General features: G+C 40.7%; 1 protein-coding gene across 3 annotated transcripts in view; it reads right to left on the bottom strand.

Annotated features, from left to right (window-relative positions):
- Trpc4 (transient receptor potential cation channel, subfamily C, member 4) overlaps window positions 1–22,370 on the bottom strand; it is a 168,827-nt gene that overhangs the window by 113,057 nt on the left and 33,400 nt on the right. For all 3 annotated transcript variants that reach the window (XM_087635812.1, NM_080396.2, NM_001083115.2), the window contains 1 exon segment: window positions 12,402–12,806. In XM_087635812.1, coding sequence (XP_087491938.1) covers window positions 12,402–12,779 — 378 coding nt within the window. In that variant the 5' untranslated portion in view covers window positions 12,780–12,806.

Below are 22,370 nucleotides of genomic sequence, written 5' to 3'. Positions count from 1 at the left end.
TTCTAAAGCCACAGAATTGCATTATAAAGACTACTGACCCGCGGATCCCGGCCCGCAGCAGCTCTCTGCTCCCAGACCCGGTGAGAGAGAGACCCAACCGCCTGGTCAGGTGGGCACTCCTGAGGCTGCAGAGCGGAAGAGACCACCAACACTGCTCACCCCTGCCCACATCCCTGGCCCAAGAGGAAACTGTATAAGGCCTCTGGGCTCCCGTGGGGGAGGGCCCAGGAGCGGCAGGACCCCTGCCACAGACACCGCCGGACCCTGAAGGAAACAGACCGGATAAACAGTTCTCTGCACCCAAATCCCGTGGGAGGGAGAGCTAAACCTTCAGAGAGGCAGACAAGCCTGGGAAACCAGAAGAGACTGCTCCCTGCACACACATCTCGGACGCCAGAGGAAAAAGCCAAAGACCATCTGGAACCCTGGTGCACTGAAGCTCCCGGAAGGGGCGGCACAGGTCTTCCTGGTTGCTGCCGCTGCAGAGAGCCCCTGGGCAGCACCCCACGAGCGAACTTGAGCCTCGGGACCACAGGTAAGACCAAATTTTCTGCTGCAAGAAAGCTGCCTGGTGAGCTTGGGACACACGGAAACAGAATTTCTCTAGAACCGGGCACGTTCTGTGTTTACCGGAAGTCCCACACCCGCGGATCCCGGCCCGCAGCAGCTCTCTGCTCCCAGACCCGGTGAGAGAGAGACCCAACCGCCTGGTCAGGTGGGCACTCCTGAGGCTGCAGAGCGGAAGAGACCACCAACACTGCTCACCCCTGCCCACATCCCTGGCCCAAGAGGAAACTGTATAAGGCCTCTGGGCTCCCGTGGGGGAGGGCCCAGGAGCGGCAGGACCCCAGCCAGAGACACCGCCGGACCCTGAAGGAAACAGACCGGATAAACAGTTCTCTGCACCCAAATCCCGTGGGAGGGAGAGCTAAACCTTCAGAGAGGCAGACAGGCCTGGGAAACCAGAAGAGACTGCTCCCTGCACACACATCTCGGACGCCAGAGGAAAAAGCCAAAGACCATCTGGAACCCTGGTGCACTGAAGCTCCCGGAAGGGGCGGCACAGGTCTTCCTGGTTGCTGCCGCTGCAGAGAGCCCCTGGACAGCACCCCACGAGCAAACCTGAGCCTCGGGACCACAGGTAAGACCAAATTTTCTGCTGCAAGAAAGCTGCCTGGTGAACTCAAGACACAGGCCCACAGGAACAGCTGAAGACCTGTAGAGAGGAAAAACTACACGCCCGAAAGCAGAACACTCTGTCCCCATAACTGACTGAAAGAGAGGAAAACAGGTCTACAGCACTCCTGACACACAGGCTTATAGGACAGTCTAGCCACTGTCAGAAATAGCAGAACAAAGTAACACTAGAGATAATCTGATGGCGAGAGGCAAGCGCAGGAACCCAAGCAACAGAAACCAAGACTACATGCCATCATCGGAGCCCAATTCTCCCACCAAAACAAACATGGAATATCCAAACACACCAGAAAAGCAAGATCTAGTTTCAAAATCATATTTGATCATGATGCTGGAGGACTTCAGGAAAGACCTGAACACACTTAGGGAAGCACAGGAAAACATTAATAAACAAGTAAAAGCCTACAGAGAGGAATCGCAAAAATCCCTGAAAGAATTCCAGGAAAACACAATCAAACAGTTGAAGGAATTAAAAATGGAAATAGAAGCAATCAAGAAAGAACACATGGAAACAACCCTGGATATAGAAAACCAAAAGAAGAGACAAGGAGCTGTAGATACAAGCTTCACCAACAGAATACAAGAGATGGAAGAGAGAATCTCAGGAGCAGAAGATTCCATAGAAATCATTGACTCAACTGTCAAAGATAATGTAAAGCGGAAAAAGCTACTGGTCCAAAACATACAGGAAATCCAGGACTCAATGAGAAGATCAAACCTAAGGATAATAGGTATAGAAGAGAGTGAAGACTCCCAGCTCAAAGGACCAGTAAATATCTTCAACAAAATCATAGAAGAAAACTTCCCTAACCTAAAAAAAGAGATACCCATAGACATACAGGAAGCCTACAGAACTCCAAATAGATTGGACCAGAAAAGAAACACCTCCCGTCACATAATTGTCAAAACACCAAACGCACAAAATAAAGAAAGAATATTAAAAGCAGTAAGGGAAAAAGGTCAAGTAACATATAAAGGGAGACCTATCAGAATCACACCAGACTTCTCGCCAGAAACTATGAAGGCCAGAAGATCCTGGACTGATGTTATACAGACCCTAAGAGAACACAAATGCCAGCCCAGATTACTGTATCCAGCAAAACTCTCAATTAACATCGATGGAGAAACCAAGATATTCCATGACAAAACCAAATTTACACAATATCTTTCTACAAATCCAGCACTACAAAGGATAATAAATGGTAAAGCCCAACATAAGGAGGCAAGCTATACCCTAGAAGAAGCAAGAAACTAATCGTCTTGGCAACAAAACAAAGAGAATGAAAGCACACAAACATAACCTCACATCAAATATGAATATAACGGGAAGCAATAATCACTATTCCTTAATATCTCTCAATATCAATGGCCTCAACTCCCCAATAAAAAGACATAGATTAACAAACTGGATACGCAACGAGGACCCTGCATTCTGCTGCCTACAGGAAACACACCTCAGAGACAAAGACAGACACTATCTCAGAGTGAAAGGCTGGAAAACAACTTTCCAAGCAAATGGTCAGAAGAAGCAAGCTGGAGTAGCCATTCTAATATCAAATAAAATCAATTTCCAACTAAAAGTCATCAAAAAAGATAAGGAAGGACACTTCATATTCATCAAAGGAAAAATCCACCAAGATGAACTCTCAATCCTAAATATCTATGCCCCAAATACAAGGGCACCTACATATGTAAAAGAAACCTTACTAAAGCTCAAAACACACATTGCACCTCACACAATAATAGTGGGAGATTTCAACACCCCACTCTCATCAATGGACAGATCATGGAAACAGAAATTAAACAGTGATGTAGACAGACTAAGAGAAGTCATGAGCCAAATGGACTTAACGGATATTTATAGAACATTCTATCCTAAAGCAAAAGGATATACCTTCTTCTCAGCTCCTCATGGTACTTTCTCCAAAATTGACCATATAATTGGTCAAAAAACGGGCCTCAACAGGTACAGAAAGATAGAAATAATCCCATGCGTGCTATCGGACCACCAGGGCCTAAAACTGGTCTTCAATAACAATAAGGGAAGAATGCCCACATATACGTGGAAATTGAACAATGCTCTACTCAATGATAACCTGGTCAAGGAAGAAATAAAGAAAGAAATTAAAAACTTTTTAGAATTTAATGAAAATGAAGATACAACATACTCAAACTTATGGGACACAATGAAAGCTGTGCTAAGAGGAAAACTCATAGCGCTGAGTGCCTGCAGAAAGAAACAGGAAAGAGCATATGTCAGCAGCTTGACAGCACACCTAAAAGCTCTAGAACAAAAAGAAGCAAATACACCCAGGAGGAGTAGAAGGCAGGAAATAATCAAACTCAGAGCTGAAATCAACCAAGTAGAAACAAAAAGGACCATAGAAAGAATCAACAGAACCAAAAGTTGGTTCTTTGAGAAAATCAACAAGATAGATAAACCCTTAGCCAGACTAACGAGAGGACACAGAGAGTGTGTCCAAATTAACAAAATCAGAAATGAAAAGGGAGACATAACTACAGATTCGGAGGAAATTCAAAAAATCATCAGATCTTACTATAAAAACCTATATTCAACAAAATTTGAAAATCTTCAGGAAATGGACAATTTCCTAGACAGATACCAGGTATCGAAGTTAAATCAGGAACAGATAAACCAGTTAAACAACCCCATAACTCCTAAGGAAATAGAAGCAGTCATTAAAGGTCTCCCAACCAAAAAGAGCCCAGGTCCAGACGGGTTTAGTGCAGAATTCTATCAAACCTTCATAGAAGACCTCATACCAATATTATCCAAACTATTCCACAAAATTGAAACAGATGGAGCCCTACCGAATTCCTTCTATGAAGCCACAATTACTCTTATACCTAAACCACACAAAGACACAACAAAGAAAGAGAACTTCAGACCAATTTCCCTTATGAATATCGACGCAAAAATACTCAATAAAATTCTGGCAAACCGAATTCAAGAGCACATCAAAACAATCATCCACCATGATCAAGTAGGCTTCATCCCAGGCATGCAGGGATGGTTTAATATACAGAAAACCATCAACGTGATCCATTATATAAACAAACTGAAAGAACAGAACCACATGATCATTTCATTAGATGCTGAGAAAGCATTTGACAAAATTCAACACTCCTTCATGATAAAAGTCCTGGAAAGAATAGGAATTCAAGGCCCATACCTGAACATAGTAAAAGCCATATACAGCAAACCAGTTGCTAACATTAAACTAAATGGAGAGAAACTTGAAGCAATCCCACCAAAATCAGGGACTAGACAAGGCTGCCCACTCTCTCCCTACTTATTCAATATAGTTCTTGAAGTTCTAGCCAGAGCAATCAGACAACAAAAGGAGATCAAGGGGATACAGATCGGAAAAGAAGAGGTCAAAATATCACTATTTGCAGATGACATGATAGTATATTTAAGTGATCCCAAAAGTTCCACCAGAGAACTACTAAAGCTGATAAACAACTTCAGCAAAGTGGCTGGGTATAAAATTAACTCAAATAAATCAGTTGCCTTCCTCTATACAAAAGAGAAACAAGCCGAGAAAGAAATTAGGGAAACGACACCCTTCATAATAGACCCAAATAATATAAAGTACCTCGGTGTGACTTTAACCAAGCAAGTAAAAGATCTGTACAATAAGAACTTCAAGACACTGAGGAAAGAAATTGAAGAAGACCTCAGAAGATGGAAAGATCTCCCATGCTCATGGATTGGCAGGATTAATATGGTAAAAATGGCCATTTTACCAAAAGCAATCTACAGATTCAATGCAATCCCCATCAAAATACCAATCCAATTCTTCAAAGAGTTAGACAGAACAATTTGCAAATTCATCTGGAATAACAAAAAACCCAGGATAGCTAAAGCTATCCTCACCAATAAAAGGACTTCAGGGGGAATCACTATCCCTGAACTCAAGCAGTATTACAGAGCAATAGTGATAAAAACTGCATGGTATTGGTACAGAGACAGACAGATAGACCAATGGAATAGAATTGAAGACCCAGAAATGAACCCACACACCTATGGTCACTTGATTTTTGACAAAGGAGCCAAAACCATCCAATGGAAAAAAGATAGCATTTTCAGCAAATGGTGCTGGTTCAACTGGAGGGCAACATGTAGAAGAATGCAGATCGATCCATGCTTATCACCCTGTACAAAGCTTAAGTCCAAGTGGATCAAGGACCTCCACATCAAACCAGACACACTCAAACTAATAGAAGAAAAACTAGGGAAGCATCTGGAACACATGGGCACTGGAAAAAATTTCCTGAACAAAACACCAATGGCTTATGCTCTAAGATCAAGAATCGACAAATGGGATCTCATAAAACTGCAAAGCTTCTGTAAGGCAAAGGACACTGTGGTTAGGACAAAACGGCAACCAACAGATTGGGAAAAGATCTTTACCAATCCTACAACAGATAGAGGCCTTATTTCCAAAATATACAAAGAACTCAAGAAGTTAGACCGCAGGGAAACAAATAACCCTATTAAAAAATGGGGTTCAGAGCTAAACAAAGAATTCACAGCTGAGGAATACCGAATGGCTGAGAAACACCTAAAGAAATGTTCAACATCTTTAGTCATAAGGGAAATGCAAATCAAAACAACCCTGAGATTTCACCTCACACCAGTGAGAATGGCTAAGATCAAAAACTCAGGTGACAGCAGATGCTGGCGAGGATGTGGAGAAAGAGGAACACTCCTCCATTGTTGGTGGGATTGCAGACTGGTAAAACCATTCTGGAAATCAGTCTGGAGGTTCCTCAGAAAATTGGACATTGAACTGCCTGAGGATCCAGCTATACCTCTCTTGGGCATATACCCAAAAGATGCCTCAACATATAAAAGAGACACGTGCTCCACTATGTTCATCGCAGCCTTATTTATAATAGCCAGAAAATGGAAAGAACCCAGATGCCCTTCAACAGAGGAATGGATACAGAAAATGTGGTACATCTACACAATGGAATATTACTCAGCTATCAAAAACAACGAGTTTATGAAATTCGTAGGCAAATGGTTGGAACTGGAAAATATCATCCTGAGTGAGCTAACCCAATCACAGAAAGACATACATGGTATGCACTCATTGATAAGTGGCTATTAGCCCAAATGCTTGAATTACCCTAGATCCCTAGAACAAACGAAACTCAAGACGGATGATCAAAATGTGAATGCTTCACTCCTTCTTTAAATGAGGAAAAAGAATACCCTTGGCAGGGAAGGGAGAGGCAAAGATTAAAACAGAGACTGAAGGAACACCCATTCAGAGCCTGCCCCACATGTGGCCCATACATATACAGCCACCCAATTAGACAAGATGGATGAAGCAAAGAAGTGCAGACCGACAGGAGCCGGATGTAGATCGCTCCTGAGAGACACAGCCAGAATACAGCAAATATAGAGGCGAATGCCAGCAGCAAACCACTGAACTGAGAATAGGTCCCCTGTTGAAGGAATCAGAGAAAGAACTGGAAGAGCTTGAAGGGGCTCGAGACCCCAAAAGTACAACAATGCCAAGCAACCAGAGCTTCCAGGGACTAAGCCACTACCTAAAGACTATACATGGACTGACCCTGGACTCTGACCCCATAGGTAGCAATGAATATCCTAGTAAGAGCACCAGTGGAAGGGGAAGCCCTGGGTCCTGCTAAGACTGAACCCCCAGTGAACTAGTCTATGGGGGGAGGGCGGCAATGGGGGGAGGGTTGGGAGGGGAACACCCATAAGGAAGGGGAGGGGGGAGGGGTATGTTTGCCCGGAAACCGGGAAAGGGAATAACACCCGAAATGTATATAAGAAATACTCAAGTAAATAAAAAAAAAAAAAAAAAGACTACTGAGACTGTAAACCCATCCCCATATGCGCTGGCATGGAAAGAAAAGAGAAAACTTTGCTCACCCTGAGCTGGTTCCCTATTTTCAAATATGAACAGAGAAGTCATATGTATTCGGGGGTGCACTGTAAGACAGCCTGGGCTATGGATCTATATGCATCTGCAAGAAGGCAGAGATAATGGTCTGGTATGGCGATGTTAGCATTATTCTGTTGGTATCACGTGTAAATTTATAAAAATGAAAAATCTAAGTACCACTGGACTTCAAAAAGCTGATGGGGTTAAGATAACATGGTTGCAGAACCACAGCTCAGAGAGATGCAGAATTCTCAATTCAAAAGCAGAGAAGACAGCCAGAGGACAATCCTCTGTCAGTCCCTTCTTGCCCTTTCCCAGAACTCCACAGCCTCTAGTGACCATTGTCCAGATGCTATGGCTGTGGCAAGGAGTACAGAGGCCATGGTTAATATTTACTGAGCAACCAGACATACAATGGGACTGTAATGTTTAGGACAAATACACAGAATACATAGGATCAGAACATTTTTTAAAATATACCTCTGTTCTGTACTATAAATTAGGACCATTAACAGTTCTGATGACTCCTATCCAAATTAAGTTTTGGATAACTAGAGCCAGGCCAGCTAGGTGAGCAGTTGATATCAAGGAGTCAGAAGTTTCAAGACTGATGATTCCTGGCTTTGTTACTGAAGATGAAGATTTTCATTTCCTCACCTATTGGGAGGAACACAAGTGTCCACCTTCACAGAATGGAGTAGTATTCCCAAGAGGTAACAAATAAACTCCTTAACCACTGTAGCTAATACCAGCGACAGCATCGTCCTTGTCAGCACTGTGACTACATCAAAGTTGGTAGGTAGCTCTGCACTACAAATGCTTCAGTCGGGCCAAATCCAAGGCACTGTATGAACCCCCTTCTCTCTTCTTCTTTTTGAAGTAAAGTACTGGATTAGATGCCTTCATGATCTGCCATAAGTCCTTGAACTGTTTGTAGTTAAGTTTTAGAATCAATGTGTCTTCAACCAAAATACTCTAGGATCTCACTGCTGAACTAATTAATAAGAGCGTTCTGAGGATTTTATGGGATTAATGGGAATCTCCTAAAAACCAGGTTAGCACCGTATACTTTAACACCTGACACAGACAAATGCATGTATTCTATGAATTTTAGCCTCCCCTAAGTCACAGCTTCTCAGTTGTTGTGTCCAGACCAACACCAGCCTCTTCTGGGAACTTGCTTATTTCTATAAAAATTGCAGGGTGTCATTTCAAAGCTGCTGTGTCAGGAGCCGCAGGTAGAGACTGGCAGCCTGTCAGGTCCATCCTGAGTCTGAGGAGGCCAGAAGTGCAGCAGCATCGGTGCAAATGAAGACCTGGAAAGCCTGTTCTGCCCCTGGAGAAACACTTAGTGGGGCAAATGCAGCTGTAATCGATCTGGCCTCTAAAGACATCTAGGAGGCATGTCATCTAGAAATAGCTCAAATTCAAGTAACCAATCAACTGACTAAAAAGTGAGCCTGAGAACTCATCCTTGGCTACTGTCTCTAGGGAGGAGAGATACCATGAAGCCTAGAGAGAGTTTAGGAAAAACAAACATAACAGAGGATACCAGTGTAGGAGCCATCCCTGTGAGGATACGTAATACCTCACCTTCATACAAGTGTCAAGGATCATGGGTTGTCTGTGTCCTCTTTACACCAAAGACATGACCTATTGCTCTTTTCATCATTATAGAAATATTTTCAGAAACATTGACATGATGAAACCTGATTTATGAAGACCTACATTAAATACAGAAGGAGTTTTATGATATTTTACTTAACTAGAGAAGAGTCACTTGATGTGCTAAAAACCCATAAATACTTCAAGACGATGAAGGCCTAGCTATGAGAAGCTGTTAGGAACTATCTGGGTGCTTGCTTCCTTTGATTTCCTTACTTTCATGTATCTACTCATCCTGACCCCATTAGACCTACATTTCTAATTAACTCTGAAGTATCAATAGCCATTCTCAACTAAATATAGCCAATCTGGTCCCTTAGGCCTTCTCTCAGAGTCTATTTTAGCCAGTGCTCTTGTAATTTCCCAAGGTATTAAACCAAGAATCACTATCTGTTCCTTTTACACGTCTCCTGCTCTCTTATGTCCTTTACTCTGTAACAGAGTGTGTTGTATGAAACACAATTATTTTAACTTTATAAAGATAACAATATGTTTTTCCTTTCGTCTTTTCTATTGTGACCATGGTGGATTTTTTTTTCCATTCTTTCTTCATAACTAGAGCTTAACACCTTTGAGAATAGGAATTGCTGTCTCTCTTCAGGCTCCAGCACAAGGCCTACCAGGCTAAACCAGCAGAAATTACTCCCTGGTGAGTGTAATTAAGAAGTACACCAATTCATTTCAAGTCTCTCAGTGCTCATAATTGGAGTATGTCACCAAACACTGGATCTTTTCCAGAGGAAAAAAATATGTAGCCTGCGACAAATTTGCAAAACAACAATATGTCAATAATACACATATCTCAGGATCTTAGTAATTTGATAATAGTTTTTAATAGTTTTATACCGGAACCTCTTGCTTGGTCTTCATTTTACATTATATTTATCAAACCTAGTAGATTATTACTGTTTGCATACCTTGCTCCAATGACCTCAGCATTTGTATTGATGTGTTTTACAGTATTTGGGGATAAATATGTATCTGTACATCTGTAATTCTGTTATGCCAGAACACAAAATTATTTCGATAATTGCCAAATATTGCCTAAAAACTTATACTTTATTTGAGGAGGATAAAAGGTCCAGTTAAAAGTATAATTGTTCCCAGCATGTATGAAAAGTGACATTCCAACTGATAGTATCTGCATCTAAAAGATGTGCTGCCTAATGAAATCACACAGAGAGAGCCAAACTCGAATGGGGTTTAACACAGCTCTCAACACATCCTTTATAGACTTTTATGGACGGAACTGTATGTGTTCATGCTATCAAAGCCTCATTTTTATTCTGCAGCAGACCAGGAACTCTAAGATAGCCCAGATTGTTCTTTAAAAATGATCAAGTTCGAATCAAAGAGAACAGTTTTCCCTTAATACCCTTCGCCAAAGTAGAATTCTAAAATGCACAAATAGAAAGGGGATTCTTGGCCAGCAGCCTCATGCGAGAGACATCTTCCAGAAGCACATGGCCTGGGAAATTTCAGAGTCTTGGCAGACCGCAAACCTTTACTACTTTCTATTAATAATCAGGGTCCAAGTGCCTGTAAGGAGCCAGGACCTACTTGTGAGATGAGGATTTAGCTCAGAAGTTGAACATTTTTCAACAAACACTCTCATAATAACAGGTACCTTCTCCAGACACCAGATTTCTGCAGTTTGGGAAGTGTCTGAAGAGACAATGAAGAACTCTCTAGAAGGCCAAACCGATGAGTCTCTTTAGTAATACATGAAAAATTCATTAAATGCCAATTTTGTCCTATAGACTTTTGGACAACTGTGGTGATCTACCTGGAAGACTTAACACCTGACCTATGGCCACTTAAGCAAAACTATGAGAGAGCATACAATATAGTGTGTTGGTAGTAAAACATGTAAATGCTTTTGGGCTAAAATAACTGGCACAAAGGTGTATAAGGGTAGCTTGTTGGGTCTTCAGTTTTCTCTAGAAGCTCTGGTCATGAAGCATTGGCCCCAGGGTATCAGTGTTCGAAGGTCAGTCTTTTGGGGACCTGGTTTTCTCCACATGAATGCATTATTTTAGTTTTGGATGCCTGGATTTGTGCCTACAAGGAAATGACAAAAATTCTTGCAAGTAGGGCCCAGTTGGAGGAAGAATACTGGAGAAACCATCTCTTGACGGGTCCTTTCTCTTTGCTTCTTTGCCCTTGTGTGTTGGTGAGCATTCTCTCTGTCTTATCTTCCCCACGGTGCTGCTCTGCTCACCACAGGCCCCATGACAGAAAGCCAAACAGCCACAGGCTGTAATCTCTGAACCTCGAGAATCTACCTTTACTCCCCTAAGCTAATTACTCTTCAAGGCTATGACATAGTGACGGAACTCAACCACTAAGAAAGCAAGAACCTCAGATTGCACCCATTAATCCAGACTCTTCCTTTCTCCATTGGGGTGATGGAAGCCTCTTAGTGGTGGAACATTGGGGTTAAACAGTTAAGTGTCTTTAGGTGCTACTATAACTTTATGCCCCAGTCTAGGTTTTCTCAAGTTTCCAAGTGTCAATGTAAACTTGATCCTACCAGCGAAGTTTAGCAATGTAAGAAGATAGTCCACAACTGTATATGAAGCACAACGAAGCTGGAAAAGCAATCAGCAGAGAAGTACAGTTGTTTCAGAGCTTTAGTTTATCAACGTTTTGATTCAGGGAAGAAGGAGTGAGTGAGGTTGAGATTTGAGAATGAATCACCAGATACAGCATCTCAGAACTGGAAGAGATACTCAGCCACGGTGTTCAACCTACTAACTGTGAAGACCTTGATAAAAGTTCTTCAGAGAAACCAAGGCAATGGGGTGTCCATATCACAATGTGGATATGTGATTCCTCATATGTTGTCATTTTTAGACACAGAAAACTGTCTATTACAAAACAGGCAGAATTTGCTAGAAGCGGAATGGACAAACCTTCCATAATTCCAGTTTGAAAGATGGATTTTGGAGCCACGGTAGCATCTGCAGCGTCTTTGTCATTAATCTGCCATTACTCTTGATGCAAGAAAGGAAAGGGGCCAATGTCTGGGAAACAGGATCAAGCAGGCTATTCCAACATAGGGAAGGTCAGTGTCAAAGCAAAAGATCCAGACAGACGAAAGGATGCCTTGCTTCTTCCCACTGAAAGTTGCTCCATTGCTGTGGAGGTAAACACGCAGAGAGAAAGCAAGACACACTGCCCTGAACTTCTATTTTTTCATAGCAATCAAGTGTTGCCACACTTCTACCATTGGTAATTAAGTTGCAGTCCTGCTAAGGGAAGAGTTGAGCTTCTTTCTAGCAGACATTTATGCTTCTTTAAGTATGAATTTGCAAGAAGCCCTGAGAGTGTGTTAACAGACAATATCAAAATTAGATGGTGGCGTTTGCTCTTATGGGAAGATGGAGCAACACACAATGTGCAAGAAGGATAAATCGAAAAATAATCCAACAAAGTATAGTTTGACAGTTCAGAATATTGAAATGAAATGAAAAATCGAAGGAGAATCACACACACACACACACACACACACACACACACACACACACACACACTCTCAGGGTGTTTACAACTAGGCAAAATAAACCAAAACAACACACTCGCACCCACCTGCTTCTCTCCGCTGGGCTTTTTGTGGTTCAGCAGTAGCTCCACGGCTCCAACCACCTCTTTCCTGATGGCGTGAAGTAGCGCATCGCCAACATAGACATTGAAACTCAACAACAGTTCAATCAGCTCCAGGTTCTCATTTTCAATGGCAATGAGAAGAGCAGTCCTCCCAAGGGGGTCAATGCAGTTAATGTTGATTTTAAAATAAATCTCGGCTTCCTCCAGAGATTTCTTGACGCTTGCATAGTCCCCCTTTTCCACGGCATTCAAGTAGGCTTTCTCTGATGGTGAGAGTTCAGATTCTGCCCTGACGATCCTCAGTGGGATGCGGTCTCGGTAGGGGGCGTTGACATTTCGTTTGTAATAGAACTGAGCCATGCTTCAGGCCATGCTAGTCCATCATCTCTAGAAGCACACACAGAGAGGGCAAAGTGTGAGCACCAGCATGCCTACTAAATTAGGCATCGCACATGCTAGCAAACGCACAATCATCATTGACAACCATAGTGTCTGTATTGATGAGTAAAAGATGCTTTTCCTTAGGTGGCAAAAGTAAATATCTACTCAGCTGCTTAGAAAACAGAAGTTAATATTTCTTTTTTAAAATATTTATTATATGCATGTATGTGTGCACCTGGGACAGTTTGTGTACACCACACATGCGCAGGTACTCACAGAGATCAGAAGAGAGCATTGGATTCACTGGAACTGGAGTTACGCACTGTTCTGAGGTACCAAGTGGGTGCTGGGAACTAAACTCAGGCTCTTTGCAAGAGCGGTCAATGCTCTTAGCCACTGAGCCATCTATCTCTCCAGACCCAACAACATCTAATCTAAGAGTAGAAAATTATCTTAAAATTTTAAAGTAACATTTAGCTGAGACTTCAGCTGGAGACTTTGAGAAATTATTTGCAAAATACATATTTATACACATGTACAAATATATTTGTATATATAAATGCATTCATACACATATGTGTGTATACACACACACACATGTGGAAAGCATGTTAAAAACTAGAAGTCATGCCTTTACAGTCCCATCAGGAATGTTCAAATACACCATTCACTGTAAGTTTTGCTGATTATGAAGCTGATGCTACAGTTGTAGAGTCCTGTCATGCTAGAAAAAATATCTTCTCATTTGTATATAGTCTGTCCTTAATATTAACAAGTATTCACATTAAAATTAGTGTCAATTAATGGAACTACTGTCAATGAAATAACAAATTGAGTTTAATGAATATAACTTTAGTTTTTCTGTTTGTAAGTGAGCTCAATGAGGGAGAAATACTGTATACTAATGGTATTAATTATCATGAGAATATACAACTCAACCTAGAAAAAATAAAACAGAAACAATGTTCTATGAAAATATATTTCCCACTTCTTCCAACTCTATGAGATGACCATCCTACAATGTAGGGAAGGTTTCCTTGGAAAATTTATTTTAATTTGGAAGTCACGGTAAAGATTAGCTGAAGCTGAAAAAATAAATTTAAAATAATCCCACATGAAATAAGTCACTGCAAGCAGTAAAGTTTCAGCAAAAATATTAGTGTGGTAAAGTCTCAGGAAAACTAATATTTCACATAAAAATTCTGTACTGAGATTTCCTGCAGCTCATGCCTGTTATTTCAACGGTTCTCTGAAAACATGTGAGTCAATGTCTATAGATTAAATCAAAATAAATAGGTCATATAAACCACTTAAATATTTCTGTTAATTGGTATTTGTAAGCCTAATGGACGTATGCATAAATTAGCGTGATATGTATAGTGCTTTAACTGTAGATTAAACAGACTTTGCACTAACAAATATGACCATATTTTAAAAGATTTATATTTTAGTTTTTAATTTTATGTATATGTGCATGTCTCTATGTGGTTATGCTCACAAGAGTATATATGCCTACAGAGTCAAAAGAGGACATTGGATCCCTTGGAACTAGAGTTATGGGTGTTTGTGTCACACACATGGGCCCTGGGAACTGAATTCAGGTCCTCTGGAAGAGTAGGAAGCGATTGTAGCTGCTGAGCCATCTCTCCACTCCCAAATACAACCATGTTCTCCAGCTTCTAGTTTGAGAAACTGAATTGTTCATCTATAGCTTCTTTCTATTGGTGAGTTCAATGATCATATAATTAAGTTTCAACCTTTTGCCTCCAGATTATTCATCATGAATTCTCCAATGTCTAGGTAAATGAGTTAATAATTAAGACCATTATTTCACAACCTGTCACTGTTCAGTATGTCATCATTGAAATTTTCTTCGGGTATATTCATAGACTAGTTAGACTTGATTATGTCACATCTATTAATATTAGTCCCACAAATTAGTTAGGTAAAGTCTGAGTATAATTTAAGTATTCTGAGGATGATTTGACTCATTCTGGAATAAGATATGCTACGTAATGGCAAGGATGCTTCAATATTCTTTGAGTATAATGAAAACATTGACAAATCAAAGTTCTTATGACACTATCTTTTAAGGATCTGACCTTGAATCCTTATTTAAGGACTATTACTACAAGTTACTATCAGTAACTATGAGCATGAGTTAATATGAAAATCATTATCTTTAAAGGGGGAGGTGAGCCATGCGTGCAGGGCTTGAAGTTAGCATCCGAAACACCTGGGATCGATGCCACAGACCTCACATGCTAATTCCGCATGGACCACAGCATACATGTTTCCTACTGGTGACACCCAGAAATTCTGCTCTATTTACAGTATATAAATTTCTGTTATCTCATTTTGTCCTTATATACAATATTTAGGAAAATATACATTTTCTTTATGTTCTAGAGTTTAATGTTTCTTACCAAATCATTCATATATATTTTTATTTCTGAGAAAGTAAACACAGGTAAAACTAAGATATCCATAAATTACACACATATATTATATAAAGATTTTATAGAAATAATAATTCATCCAGATTTGGAATTAGTAAAAAAAATAGAAAATAATTTCATACCATTTCTTTTTCTTAATAATACTAACAATGCCAACAAGTAAAGAATTAGGTTCTACATTTAATTCTCATTTACAAAATATAAATGAGATGACAAATGGAAAGGGAATTAGGTGTTAGTGAACTGGGAAGAGACAGAGGAAGGAAAATTTGTCTTGATTAAAATTTATTTCTTTGGATCCAGTTAACACCCATAAACAGAATGCATTCAGGTGCATTTTAAAGTGATCCTATCCTGAATGATACTGTATTTCAGAGCTAGAGTGAGTGCTGGATTCCTAAGAAAATCTATTTGCATATCCATAGAAGGAGGAAATCAACCCAGATCGAAGAATGAGTGAGAAGATGAGACTCAAACTGAGGGCTTAGAAAGGTCTTTCCTCTTTCAAGCTCTTGGGTTTAAAAGAAAGAGATAAAATACATGAAAAAATGCTGGGCATGCTTGAAATACAATTAAACTTTGTATAGACTTGATAAAGTTCAAATACTGCAAGTGGGACTCTGACACGCTGAAACACACGCAGAAGTGGAGCACAGTTCTGTTGCTAAAGCCTTAAAGAACAAGGGGATTGCGTAAGTTTGCAGCCCAGAAGTGTGGCCTTGTTGTTACTTGAGATGCAGTGTGTGGAGATGGGAGCAGTGGAAGAAGCAGATAAGGCTGATGGGGCTCCTAGGCAGACACACTTATCAGCAACTGCAGACCTGCCACTCAACGATGGGAAGTTGCTCAAAGAACAGAGCATTGAGAGCAGCAAATACCTTAACCAAAAACGTTGAATAAAAGCCCGGTACAGAATCGCATCTCCAACGTGAGGTTTTTGGAGCAAAAGAAAATTCTCTCCACCAAGAGTACAGAAATTCGAGTCCCCCAATCCTCCCAACCCCTCTCTCTCTCCCTCCCTCCTTCCCTCCTTCCCTCTCTCCCTTTCTTTCTGATTCTTTTTAAATGAAACAATTCAGTACATCAGGTTTCAAAGAATTAGCAGATGAAGACTAGTAGTTAAAAACCTAAATCTTGCAATATGATTTTTGACATTCATTTTTCTTAAGTTTGTTGGGAGAGTTAAGAAGAAAACAGAGTTGTGGTTGGACATCAACCTTTATAGTCATAGGTAAGCAGCAGCTTCTAGCTATTTATGGTTCTGAATTCATATTCCCTGAAGGATCTGCTTTGCTCTACAGTAGAATTATCAGTGAATGTGAGTTTCAAATAAGACTAAGGAAATGAATAGATCTCTTCATTTTCAGTAAGTTCCGCGAACGGTACCATGAACATTCACCGTTGACATGCATGTTTACATATGCGATCCCGTGTTTCAGGGAGAAAGCCAGCCCCTCGAGTCCGCAGGCATGGGACGCTACCTCACATACTTGGGAATTTGTTATGAAATAGCAGCAGCAATAAAAAAAATACACTTTACTAACTAAAATATTATGACATCTGGGGATTTTAAAGAGAGAAATAAAGATTATACTTATTTTCAAACTTGAAGACTCTTAGGGTTTAATAGGGACCAAACCTGAAGCCAAAAATTGAATGCAATTTTATTCCATGCGTGGAAGAATACAGTGGGGAAGTTATAGTTACTTAGCTGCCTTTTCACCTCAGCAGTCCTAGGAATACATCCCTAATTGGAAATAGATGTAGCAAAGGCTAGAATCCACCCTGAGAGTCAAAGCATATCCATCAGCTTCCTTTTCCCTCAAGCTGCAAAGAGTTTGTCTACTGTCTTGCTCCAGTTATAAATCCCACTGTTTCCATCCATTTTTGTTTTCCTAAATCCTTACCGTCATCTCACTCTGCTGCACTGGCTTCTAGCGCAAGCTTCTCTAATGCTTCTCCTTCCTCCTCATCAACATGACCTCTTCCACTGGGCCCTCCTTTGTATAATGTTTGAATGTTGACATGGCCACCACTATTCTTCCCTCTCTTGATACCCTTATTCTTGTCCCATATTATTCATTTCAAAATTCCCATTAGATGCAACTTATACTATAAAATACACCATAAAATCAACATAGATAGATGATACTGTCCACTAATTTCAGGATCTGTGTCGTGCAGTGGGTAGCAAGTAGTCAACTATGTATAACCATCTGCTTATAAATTCCTTCCAGTAGTGCTTCCTCTCTGTAACATCAGCTTACTTCATTAGTTTATCTCTTTGCCTCCTACTTTTTAGATAGACGTTGCTAATAATGCCACTGATACCCAGGATACCATGGGCATGTCCTGTCTATAAAATGCCTGCCTGGTTACATCACTGTGCCACTGATAATCCCTGGACAGTCAAGTTCATTAGCAGAAAACTCTTCATTTATTAAGGTCTCCCCCTCGAACCAGTTTTGAAAATTGCCCATAGCAAACCCTGTTGTTGCACTGATAGGAATGCCACATTACGTGGCTACCCTGGCCCATGCTTCTTTTCCCTACATGACTACCATTCTTCCCTTTGAGCCCACTGCAACTCCTGCCAAGTTAGCAAACATTAACCCGAATACCTCAACCTCTGAGAATTCTCCTTCTTTGTCTCTTACAGCAGGGCAATATGCCCCTTTCTCTGAATATGTGCTGCACAAACTGTGGATTCCTGAGATTTAGGATTGTCTAAAATGGGTATACAGATCACCACCCGTAGCCCTGCATCAGGGCCCTGCATTTGTTGAATCAAAGAATGGCCCTGTAGGTCTTTAAAGCTATACCTCTGCCATTTTAATAGTGAAATGCAATTAAGTGGTCAAATGCCTTTAACCATTGGCTTAGTACTGTCAGTCAGCAACTAGGAAGCAGTCTGCACAATGTACTTCCTTTTCAATTGTTCCTCTCTGCATGGTTTCTCCTCGAGCTCTTGTTAGGTGCATTCAGAAGCATAATCGTGATACATAAGTGCAGATGTATGTAATTCCTAACTCTGGAAGATGCCTCTTATCTCCATGGCCTAAACATATAACTGTGTAGGGAATATGATTTTTCGCCACTTGTTGGTCCTTGGAGAGGAATATGGGGACAGAAAGAGAAAGATAAAATACTATAGGAAGCAATGTGAATATTGTATTGAAAAGTAGAATTAATGCAGCAAATAACAGAAAACTAGGATGTGTGAGTTCATCTCTAAAAAAGAAAAATACAAGAGGAGGAAAACTTTGAGAATAATAAATTGTTAAGGAAGGATTAATTGTACCCTGGAGAGAGAAGACTCGAGCAAAGCAGTGATTGGGTTTCAGAAGTTTGGAAGTCTTATCTTCAGCTAAGAGATGGACGTTAACAGGGAGTGAGATTAGAGATCAAGTGACAGTGCGTACAGAAGGGGATGCAGAAAGGAGAGCTGAAGTAATGGAGACCAACACTTTCATAGTTATTACAGAAGTTAGCCCTGTCCAGACAAGACCTCAGCAGGCCAGAATCTATACACGGTCCTTACAGACAGCTTCCTGTAGATGGAGCAGTTAAAAGGGGAGCCGGGTCTCTGTGAGATCTACAGCAACCTGCTTGATGAGGAACAGACATGTTCATACTAATTAGCTCTTTGTTCAGAGAAACACTGCCCAGGAAATGAAGACTATAAAATAATAAATAATATCAGCGTTTCATTCCTCATGCAAATAAATTCTTGCATATCTGTGTATCTGAGATAGAATTGTCCTTACCCACACAAACAGCTTCCCTGCTAAATAACTATTGGCTTTCATTTTTTTCAACATTTTCCCCTTGTTAAATTCTCAACCCTAAATCATTACGCCACAAAACTTCGCAAAAATTCGCTTGTCCTTGGTCAATTTTTGGTTTTGTTTGCTTATTTTTAATCAATTTGACATAAATTGGAGTTAACTGAGAAGAACAAACACAGTTGAGAAAAATACCTCAATAAAACTAGCCTGTAGGCAAGATTGTAGGGCATTTTCTTGATTAATGATCGATGTGAGAGAGCTCAGGGATGGTACCAGCCCTGGGAAGGTGGCCCTCAGTTGTTTAAGAAAGCAGATTGAGGGTTGGGGATTTAGCTCAGTGGTTGAGCGCTTGCCTAGGAAGCGCAAGGCCCTGGGTTCGGTCCCCAGCTCTGAAAAAAAAGAACCAAAAAAAAAAAAAAAAGAAAGAAAGAAAGCAGATTAAGCAAGCCCTGAAGAGCACACAGTGTTCTTCCACAGTCTCTGCTTCTGTGCCTGCCACCAGGTTCCTGCTTTGGCTTCCCTCAATCAACCATGACCCATAATACAAAATAAACCAAATAAATCCTTTCTTCTTCATGTTGCTTTAGACCAGTGTTTTCTCACAATAATATAAACCCTAACTAAAGGCATTTCCCCCATATTTTCAAAGTTCTACCTTACACAGTCAGCACCCAGACAAGAACTGTTGTACATACTTTGTTCTGACAACTGCCTTGGTTATTATAAATTTTCAAGTCACACTCTTCCTTACTTCCCTGAGTTCTAATTAGGAGTTTCGTTTTATTTGGAGATTAGATGTCAGTGTTCTGTGGAATCCCAAGCATGAAATGACTGAACATTCAGCTTGATATTCGAACTCTTAACAGCAACTTTTGGAAGCAAAGCTATAATTTGATTTTCTATAAAAATGAAGAGGAAAAAGCTGGTTCTTTTAAAATACAATTTTCCATTTTATTAAAATGTGGGAAGATAAAATTATTCTCATGCATATGGAGATTGGTCAACTCTTCTCTTGAAGACCACAGAATGGAGCTCATTTCAAGGGAAGGGTGGATGAGGAAGGTAGGATATTTTCCTATCATTTAAACAGTCAGGACATTTTTTGTGTAATTTAATGACAGATACTATCATAATGGTAAGAAAATAATGTCTGCTGTGAGATAGCATCTTCTATATATGTCAGGGAAGATGCGTCTACAAAATCACAGTAGTTTGGTCAACTCCACAAGACCTGCACGATGACAATAGCATTCAACATGCCAACATGGATTGGAGAACATCTCACAAGGCCCCACCTCTAGATACAGAGCTCCAGACAAACCATGGCTTCTGAGGCAGGGAATCAGTCTCTCTGGGATGAGTGCCTAAAAGGTTATCCAGCCCCAAGTGCTGAGCCCTCAATGCACACAAACAACTCTAAATGGGCTTAGTGGGCTCTCTCTCTCTCTCTCTCTCTCTCTCTCTCTCTCTCTCTCTCTTTCTCTCTCTCTCTGTAACTAGAAGATGGTCATCAATTTGGAAGTGGGAGGGCACAGAAGGGGGGGCATGTAAATGATATCCATGTAGTACTCATGTGTGAAATTCTCAAGAAAATAAAAATTAAATAAAAAACACTGTTCAATAAATACTTGCTGAAAGGGTGAAATATATATTGACTATCTATATCTAAAGATTTGTACTTTAGACAGTGACAGTCTGCAGTGAACCAGAGCAAACTTACATTCCTAGGGTTTATGACTCTTGGGAGGAGCTCACAGAAAGGCTAAGCACAGACATTATAAACTTTGGCATGCGTTTTAGTGGAAACAAATGGTGAGATGACATAGAAAACTATGGTAGAAAGACAGCATCAGAGAGCTGTGATAGGTGAGGCAGGTGGGGGTAGCCTGTGTGAAGAAGGCATAGCAGGCATAAGCCATGTAAACAGACCATAGACAACCATTACACTGAAGGGCATGCTAGCAAGGAAACTGAGGCAGAAGGAAGATAGGAAGTTCTAAGATATGGCCAGGGTACAGATGAGAATGAAACTAGACAGTGGTCTGAGGCTCAGGGGGATGATAGAACTTATTCCAAGCCTCATGAGAAGCTCAGTCTTCAGATGGAGGAAGGATATGGTCCAAAGTCTGATTCTGAAGATCACTCGCATCACTGATTGGTCAAGAATTGTGCAGAATGGAGGCGTATCCACCATGCCCCTACTGTGTGCTGCTATGGGTCTCAGGAATGTGGAAACATGTGCCCCTAAGTGCAGAATGCAAAGCTCACAGACCTCAGTACGACAGTCATAGGAATGTGAAAGCCTGCGTCTGCTTTATGAGTTTATTGGTGTTTTGTCAGTGCTCTCACTATGAATATTTATGAATTTTTATGGCTTCAACTTTTTTCCCTATCTCCAAGTTTTCATAATTTTGAAGAATACAAAAAATTTCAGGAATTTATCTATATAGTTTTAAAAAACAAAACATATAATTACTTACATTTCATAAAAATTTTAGTGTTCTAGAAAGTGATTCATAGCCTCGTAAGTGGCCACCTGCTAGCTGCTAGTGATTTTTTTTCTTAAAGACCTCCTTACTTATAGTTACAAAGCACAGAAAACTTTAGGAAAACATTCTGAGTGCAGGCAGTAGCACATTCTGTAAGTACAAGATCATCAAACAAACATAAAATAACCTCTCCCAGGAATAACATGTGATGACACAATATATCCAAAGTGAATCACTTCACTCAGATCTGTAGACAAGAGCTGACCCCCCTCCCTCCCTTCCTCTCTCCCTCTCTCCCTCTCCCTCCTCCCTCCCTGCCTCCCTCCCTTCCTCTGTCGTGTGTGTGTGTGTGTGTGTGTGTGTGTGTGTGTGTGTGTGTTTTCATGGCTATAACTCCTGATGACTCTTTTGTTCAAAATAGAAAAAAAATCTTTATAGCAAGAGAAAAGTAACCTAAAATGCTTGAATTTGGAGGCACACATGCACGATTTGTATGAATATATATTTCTAAAAAAACTGCAACACTTGTGCCAGTTCGGATACTCTTTGAGAGGTGAGGTGAAGATGCCATGCAGCTTAACTCTCACAGGCAGCAGCAGTGGTGTGCAACTAAGTAAAAGTCCGACACAAGGAGAGGAAAGCATCAGTCCAACAATGGAAACCCAAAAATGATGTTGGAGTCACTGGTTAGCAGCTCCACATAAATTGTGTTCTAAGTCAGCTTGAAGCTAAATGCTAGAAGAAACCAAGCAATAGGCTAGGCAAAGGGCAGTCTCTCCTATTGATATGGGAGGGCGTTCTACAGAACAACAGAAATGTCTCCTATTGATATGG

This window comes from Rattus norvegicus, chromosome 2 (assembly GCF_021556685.1).
Source record: "Rattus norvegicus strain SHRSP/BbbUtx chromosome 2, alternate assembly SHRSP_T2T, whole genome shotgun sequence".
Classification (NCBI taxonomy): Eukaryota; Metazoa; Chordata; class Mammalia; order Rodentia; family Muridae; genus Rattus; species Rattus norvegicus.
The sequence above is the reverse complement of the archived record's forward strand: the minus strand, read 5'-3'. Positions and strand labels throughout refer to the sequence as shown.